Source organism: Morus notabilis, unplaced genomic scaffold (assembly GCF_000414095.1).
Source record: "Morus notabilis unplaced genomic scaffold, ASM41409v2 Scaffold859, whole genome shotgun sequence".
NCBI classification, from domain to species: domain Eukaryota; kingdom Viridiplantae; phylum Streptophyta; class Magnoliopsida; order Rosales; family Moraceae; genus Morus; species Morus notabilis.
In genome coordinates this window covers 91,160-99,149 of record NW_010360369.1, presented here as the reverse complement: position 1 = coordinate 99,149, position 7,990 = coordinate 91,160, and the positions used below count along the sequence as shown (strand labels likewise).

General features: G+C 32.7%; 1 protein-coding gene across 1 annotated transcript; it reads left to right on the top strand.

Annotated features, from left to right (window-relative positions):
- Window positions 1-1,846: 1,846 nt before the first annotated feature.
- On the top strand, window positions 1,847-5,035 carry LOC21386851 (spermidine coumaroyl-CoA acyltransferase). Its single transcript, XM_010096379.2, has 2 exons — window positions 1,847-2,401; window positions 3,986-5,035. The coding sequence occupies exons 1-2, from the start codon at window positions 1,883-1,885 to the stop codon at window positions 4,886-4,888; spliced, it is 1,422 nt and encodes a 473-aa protein (XP_010094681.1). The 5' UTR covers window positions 1,847-1,882; the 3' UTR covers window positions 4,889-5,035.
- Window positions 5,036-7,990: the final 2,955 nt, after the last annotated feature.

Genomic DNA, 7,990 nt, shown 5'->3' with positions numbered 1-7,990 from the left:
TGTGTAAAATAGAGAAAAAAATGTAATTAATTAAAAGTGATATCTTAATCCACGAATAAGAAGCCACTGAATTATTGTAACCAACAAACAAAAAAAAAAAAAAAGAAAGAAACTATTGAACTACTACAAAAGAAAATTTTATAATGGCTAAAACAACTTTAATTTGACATTAAATTATCATCATCGTTGAGATAACCAATCCTAAAAGTGATTTTAACATTAAAGCCATTAATAGTCTTTTTTTTAACATTAAAGTCATTTTAGTTTTTGATGAACACATGGAAATTAGTAGGGAGTTTTTTTAGTAGGGCAATTCTACTGATAGTGTTAGTTTCTGACTATTAGATCATGTCAAAATCACATCAGATCATTAAAAAAGTACAAGTAATTTTTTATACAAATCTAATTAACCGCTGAAACTAAAAAACTATTAATAATTTTTTTTGATAAGAATGTCTCCATTTCGATTTCAGGCAGTATTTATCCAATTTATTTTGCCAAAAATTTCCTGTGCATGTCGTAGTCATTAGGTGAGATATGTCTTGAAATTTGTCAAAGAAAACCTAATCCATAAACATTTATATTATGCGTGTAAACAAAGTAATACTTTTCCACTCGTTTTTTGAGCTCACTACCCACACGAAATGGTTCTATACTCTACCAACCATATCATGATGAAGATTCGAATTCTTCCATCTCATTATTTAGTGCGCAAAAGTTACTACCACTATGTGCATACAGCTGGTATACAAACATGTACATTTGTGTGTATATAATTAATATATATATATATATAAAGAATTTATTTATTTATTTATTTATTTTATGTGTGATCACTAGACCAAGCTATGTTAAGCAAGTTTATTTGTATTGGTGATTTAAAAAGAAATATTTTTTAATATATATCTAATTTAAACCTAATTAGATTCCAAAAACCTAGAACTTTGATTTCATTGAAAATTTAAAAACACAATTTTCGCTCATGCTCCAACTGTTTATATTGATTAATAATATCTAACAATACATAAAAAAATCAAAACCTTTTCTTTTAAATCAAAACTTTTTTCTATACGGCTACCACGTGACAGCCCATCTATTTTTTTTTTGCTTTTTTTATCTTTATTCTTTTGTGATTTTTTTTATATTTTAATTTTTTTTTGTGTTTTTTAAAAATATATTATTCCTCACTTTATTCTTATGAGAGTAATTTTTTCGCATGTGATCCTATTTTATTTTTAGTTGGTTAAAATATTTTTTTTCAAATGCCTCACTTATTTTTTTGGGTCAATTGTTATCTTTTTTTTGTGTTTTTTAAAAATATATTATTCCTCACTTTATTCTTATGAGAGTAATTTTTTCGCATGTGATCCTATTTTATTTTTAGTTGGTTAAAATATTTTTTTTCAAATGCCTCACTTATTTTTTTGGGTCAATTGTTATCTTTACACACATTATTTTTTAAAATAAATTCAAAATTTCTTAAATGGTTGTATAAAATGAATTTTTCATTATTTAGTAAATAATAAACTTTTCAGTTATTTCTAACTGGACAATGTGTGTGGAGTACGTTATAAAACTAAGTAGAGCACGTTATAAAACTAATATAAAGAAAAAAATATATATATGATGCACTTCTTTCAAAAAAAAAAAAAAATTGGGTCGAATATTGCAGTGGGTTTTCATAACCAAAATATCTTTGACACAAGATAATTGTCTAACCAATAGGGTAATTAAAAAAAAAAAAAGAAAATTAAGGGCTTATATATATTGGTAAACGAGAGAAACTTATTCTGTACTATTTCTCTAGGCGACTAAAAATCTCTCTTACATACTTCACACACCACTTATTTCTGCATATCAAATTAATTAACTTTCCTTCCATATGGCAAAAGACCAAATTACTAGTAATTCCATCAATATTCCACCATTTTCACTTGTGAAGAAAGATGTTGAGCTCGTTAAGCCCTCAAAACCTACACCTTCAGAAATTCTTTCTTTCTCCTCCATTGACAATCTCATTGGCCTTGAGACCCTCACTCCAACCATCTTCGTCTACCAACCAATTAACTCTTATAAATCACACCCGTCTGATCATGATCATGAAAACATCAATAATAATAATAATGACCATCATGATGATCAGCTGCAGGACCCAGCTGAAGTGATCAAAGAAGCGCTTTCCAATGCTCTTGTTTACTACTACCCTCTAGCAGGAAGGCTCAAACGACAACAAGACGACGGAAGGCTCAGGCTCACTTGCAACGCAAACGGCGTGCCATTTTTGGTCGCGACGGCGGACTGTTCTCTCTCGTCTTTAAATTACTTTGACGGAATTGACATCGAGATCGCTAAGGAATTCATCTTTGCTTCTCCGCCGAGTGACTGCCCTTTAGTTTTTCAGGTGAGCAAGGATGCTTACATCCTGAAAGATTTCATTATGAAAATCACAAGTCCACGAGTGTCAAAATTTATCTTGAATTTGTAACCTGAAATTGTGTGTCCGTCCGAATTTTTTACAGTTTGTGCACTTTAAAATTTTTGTCAGGGATAAAATCATTTTAGCACCTGTGTTATAGCGAAATATATTTTTAATATTTTGTGTTTTTAATAATATTAAAACGGTACCATAAAGTTTTTAAAAATATCTTCTTAGTATGTCAGGGATAAAATCATTTTAGCACCTGTGTTATAGCGAAATATATTTTTGATATTTTGTGTTTTTAATAATATTAAAACGGTACCATAAAGTTTTTAAAAATATCTTCTTAGTACTATGAAGATAAGTTTTGAGATGTAAAATGACTTTAATGCCCTTATATTTAATTAACCAAAAACTAATGGACGTGTTTGGAACTCATTTCAACATAATTTTATTTTTTGTATGAAAATGAAAATGAAAACGTTTTTAATCTCATACATAAATTATTTTTAAAAATACGTTTGGTAGTTTTATCAAGAGATGGTTTTCAGTAAAAAAAAAAAAAACTCATTAATGTTTCTCTCTTTCTCTCTACTCAAGAGAGGAGAAAACGAAAACAAAAAATGAAAAATGATTAAAAGTCATTTTTTATTTCTCTCTAATTTTACACTAAACTAATTAATCGTTTTAATTTTAATTTTTTATCTTTATTGTGCCAAATGCCATTTTAGAAACGTTTTCATTTTTTATTTCTTGAAAAACGTAAAAAATAAAAATGGGATTAATTCTAAACACGGCCAATAAATCTAGAAAAAAAGTAATAAGATTTTTTATTTTGTTATTTTCTTTTAAATACTTTAATGTTTCAAAATATTTTTAGATTTTTTTCAAAAATATTAATTTCTATCTAATTAATAAGAAGGGTAGACATTATATGTCCTAAAAAATAGTTTTAGGTTACCAAGATGACGTTTTAAAAAACGTCGAGATATTGTTTCAAGATTATTAAAAACACAGAGTACCAAGAGCATAGTTCTTTTTAAAAAACGTCGAGATATTGTTTCAAGATTATTAAAAACACAGAGTACGAAGAGCATAGTTCGCTAAAACACATGGTACTAAAATGATTTTATCCATTTTTGTTATTTGCAAGCTAGACTTAAATTTTTTAATTTCGACTTTTAGGATTGTAAATTTCACAATCATTGGCAACGCATTCTAATCCATACAAGGAGCATCAATTAATAAACGAAAGTTACAGTCCTCAATACCAAAATTAAAAAGTTCAAAGTTCAGCTTGCCGGTAACAAAAAGTTTCCAGCACATTTTGTGCAAAATTCGTGGACCTTTCCATCCATTATTAACCTATTAGCTATTGGAAGTTGGAACGCAAATGCAACAAAGTTTCAAATTTTATAAGGTCATATTTATCAGCATTAAGTTTAGGTGCACCAATAAAATATATATTTTTTATATTTTATTTACTCCTAACACTTAACAAATTACATTTTAGTTTCCTAATGTGTCAAGAAGCTTTTTTTTTTTTTTTTTCATTTTATTTTTAAGGTCACGAAATTCTTGTGCGGGGGCTTTGCTATCGGGTTTGAAATGTCACACTCAGTCTGCGATGGGTTCGGGGCAACCCAATTCTTTCGGGCAGTAGCCGAGCTTTCGCGGGGTCAAACCGAGCCAACGGTGAAGCCCGTTTGGGAGAGGGAGAGACTTGTAGGGGAACCCATCAATGGTCCTCTCCCATTCCTTGTAGACAAGGGTAGTCTTGCCATTTCGCCTTACTTGTCAACTTCCGAGATTGTGCACGAGTGCCTCTCCATCAAAAGCGAGGGCGTGAAAAGACTGAAAGAGGCCAGCTCTACTGGTTCTAATTCCAATTTCACAACAATTGAGATAGTTGGTGCTTTTGTTTGGAGAGCAAGATTCAGAGCTTTAAAGCTAAACCCAGATGGCAAAACGACTTTCTTCTTGACCACGGGGGTAAGGAAGTTTCTGGACCCTCCATTGCCAGAAGGGTATTATGGGAATGCATTTTTATCATCAACCGCTGAGTTGATGGGGAAGGACCTGAACGAACAACCGCTTATTGAAACTGCGAAGCTGATAAAGGAGTGTAAAAAAGTAGTGTTTGATAAGGACTTTATTAAGAAATCAATAGACACTTTCGAGACGTTAATTAGTCAGAACATGAATGTGAAGATAGAGGCAAGTGGTGCAACTACGGTGTTGACGGATTGGAGGAACTTGGGGTTAATGGAGGAGATAGGGTTTGCGTGGAAACCGGTGAACATAACGGCGTTGCCGTGGAATATGTTTGGTTACGTGGATTTGTGCTTCCTTTTGCCGCCGGCGAAGTCGGATGGCTCTTCAGCGAGAGGCGGGGCTCGGATATTGGTCTCCCTCCCTAGGCCTGCCATGGCCAAGTTCAAGGAAGAGATGGCACCTCTTATTAGTTAAGTATGGAGATGATGTTTGATCTTTCTTTCTTAATTAGTTCACTTTTCTAATAATCTCCTTTTATTGCTTTGACTTAAAGCTGAATTACTGCTTCACGAGTAATAAATATGAGGAACTCTGTGTTCTGTGTGTGTGTGTGAGTGAAAAAACAACCATGATGCAATTATAAAATATTAGACAATTTTCGAATTCTATTAAATTAAGAAAAGTGTAAGGGTTTTAATGGAGTTTGATTTAAAAAGAAGAAATATATAATAGTTCTACAAAATATTAGATAATTTTGGAATTATATTAAATTAAGAAAAGTATAATAGTTTTAATGGAATTTGATTTAAAAAGAAGAAATATATAATAGTTCAGAACTATTATATGATCCTTACTAGTTAATGTTTCTTTCTTTCTTTTTCTTGTTATAATCCCCTTGTTTATTGCTTTGAGTGAAGTTGAATTACCGCTTGAGTAGGTAATAAAATGAGAAAACTCTGTAAGATATGAAAAAGATAAACAGACTAGAACCTATATGCTTGATAAAATGCTAGATTACTTTACAATCATATTATATATAACATCACTTAAGATTATATCATATCTGTATATGTGATGGTTTAGAACTATGATTACGATTAATCTTATCCTAAATATATTACTTTGAAAGACCTTTTAAAATAGTCAATTGAATTCCTATTATCATGGGCGGCCTCATCCCACTAAGGTTAATAATTAGTAGTGATCAGCAGCATTAAAAAAAGAAAAAAGAAAAACCAATTTTGTCATTTTCAATACTATTAAAACCAAATCCATTAATAACGTGGTTTGCATATCAATCATAAAAAGGGCACTTTATGAGCAATCTTCTTTGATAAATTATTGAACATGGACCAGATGTGTTTAGTTCATGTATGGAATATTGGATTTGATGCCGATGCCGGAGCACAAACATTTTCACACCAAATAATTGGACAAGATAAAGAGAAGCCAAGACCAAGTTCTTGAAACAAAAACTGATACTCGTTTACCTCGTTCGAGTTACGAATTTGAGTTGAAAAATGAAATTATATAAGAAAAAATAATGTAGTAGAAAAATTTTATTTTAAAATTTTGTGAGAAAAAATACTGTAACTAAAAGTTTGAGTTGTGATTCGGGTGGTGAAACGAACAAAGGCTATCTGTATATTTTTGGTGCTTGCTTCATCTATAGACATGTACTCTGCATGCCTTGGTATTGATACGAGCCATCTACTTTATGCATTAATCCGAGGAAATTAGTGTTGGAACTTTGGACGGGCCGCCCGTGATTGCCCGAAAAACCAAATTTTTGCCAATTGCCCGACTTGATCCGTCTGAGCCCGAAAATGCTCATGGACGGGCCTCGGGCCCGTATTTGGCTGTCTGAACCCGACCGGGCAGCCCGAGCCCGCCTGAAATGCCCGAATTTTTTTAAATTATTTTTTAATTTTTATAATTATTAAGTTAGTTTGTGTTAAAATTATATAAAACTAAAATCAACACTCAACACACATTATTAACACAATTTAAGGAAATTAATTTTGTATATTAATTTTTAAATTCATAATTCATGATTGCCTCGTTAATAATCTTATCAAGAAAAACCCAATTGGGATAAAAACTTAGAAAGGAAAAAAGAGTGCAATCATTTTGTGACAAATTACAAATTTTACAAACTTATAAGGTTATACAATTACAATGTCAAAAATAAATACATATTTACAAATTACAATTTACAATTTAATTGTTTGGCGGAGTTTGGGTTCGCCAGATTGGCTAAGCTTTTGAAGAAAATTTTCAGAGTGTCTTCTCAAGTGTGTGGTGCCATGAATAGTGTCACCTTATAATTTAAATAAACAATATTTACACTGAGTTATATGTTTAGTGTTACCTTCATTGTCGATCTCATCAATTATGTCGAAGTTATCCCAAACTGTCAAGGTGCGCTTGCATTTCCTCCTGGAGGTTGCAACACTTGCAGACGCAATCGTACTTGCACTCGCCGCTTCTCCACGCCCACCACCATTGCGACCATGACCTCCAATACGCCCACTAGGGCTTGGAGTCGGATTATTAGATTCCTGCGTAACTAATTCATTAGTGGGAAATTGCTCTTCTTCCACGTTGTGTTGGGCATCAACAGGAATACCACTGTAACCAAAAGGATCTATTATAAAAAAATAAGAGCGATTTGAGAGAGAGAGCTTTAGTATTATGTGATAGTTTATAAGAAAAATTTTGGGTTAAAAAATTAATTTTTTTTTTCAAAAAAAAATTGGGTACAACAACTACTTTAGGATTTCGGCGGGTTGGGTTCGGGCAGAAATTTGGGCAACGGTAAAAAAACTAGTCGTTGGACGGGTTTTTAGGCAGTCGAGCAGGTCGGGCAATTCGGGCATTTTCGGGCTTCGGGTAGGGTAGGGCTCCAACGGTCGAATTTTTGACCCTTTTTTGGGTTTTCGGGCATCAGGCAAAATTCGGGCAAATTCGGGCATTCAGGCAATTCGGGCCTGACCGGAAAAATTCAAAAAAATTCCGGCGGACTACGTTGACGGCGACACACGGCGGCGGGCTCTGGCATGATGTCCATTTTCGGGCTGCCCGAGCCCGAAAATTCATCTTTGGACGGGCCGCCAATTGGGCCTGCCTGCCGAGCCTGAAAAATTCGGACAGCGGGCATGCTCGTTGGGCCAAAGTTCCACCACTAGAGGAAACCATTGTGAAACATGGGTCACCTGTTGTTCTTTTTGCTGTAATTATCTCTTTTCTCTGTGCGAAGAATAGAAATGTTTTGTTAATCTCTCTCTTCATTCGTATTTTAAGGTCATGTACATTTTACTGATTTGAGTTTTGCTACAGTAAAAAGTTCTCAGAAACAGTGACATCTAATTTTTTTACTACAGTAAAAAACTATTATATAAAGTCACATCTCAACTTAAATTAAAAATTCGAATCACCGAATTAAACGAGCCTAAGTATGTCATTTCTAGATAGCTAGGTTTGATAGTAGCCTACTTTGGGCTGGGCGTATTATTATACGGTAGCAACGGAAAACCCTTATTGTCCAATTATCAAACAAAAAAAAAAAGGGGGGGG

Bases quoted from the DNA above. Each gene is read 5' to 3' on its own strand.
- LOC21386851 (XM_010096379.2), top strand. From the start codon at position 1,883: ATGGCAAAAGACCAAATTACTAGTAATTCCATCAATATTCCACCATTT. The intron at 2,402-3,985 runs GTGAGCAAGGAT...TTTATTTTTAAG, and splicing joins ACTGCCCTTTAGTTTTTCAG to GTCACGAAATTCTTGTGCGG.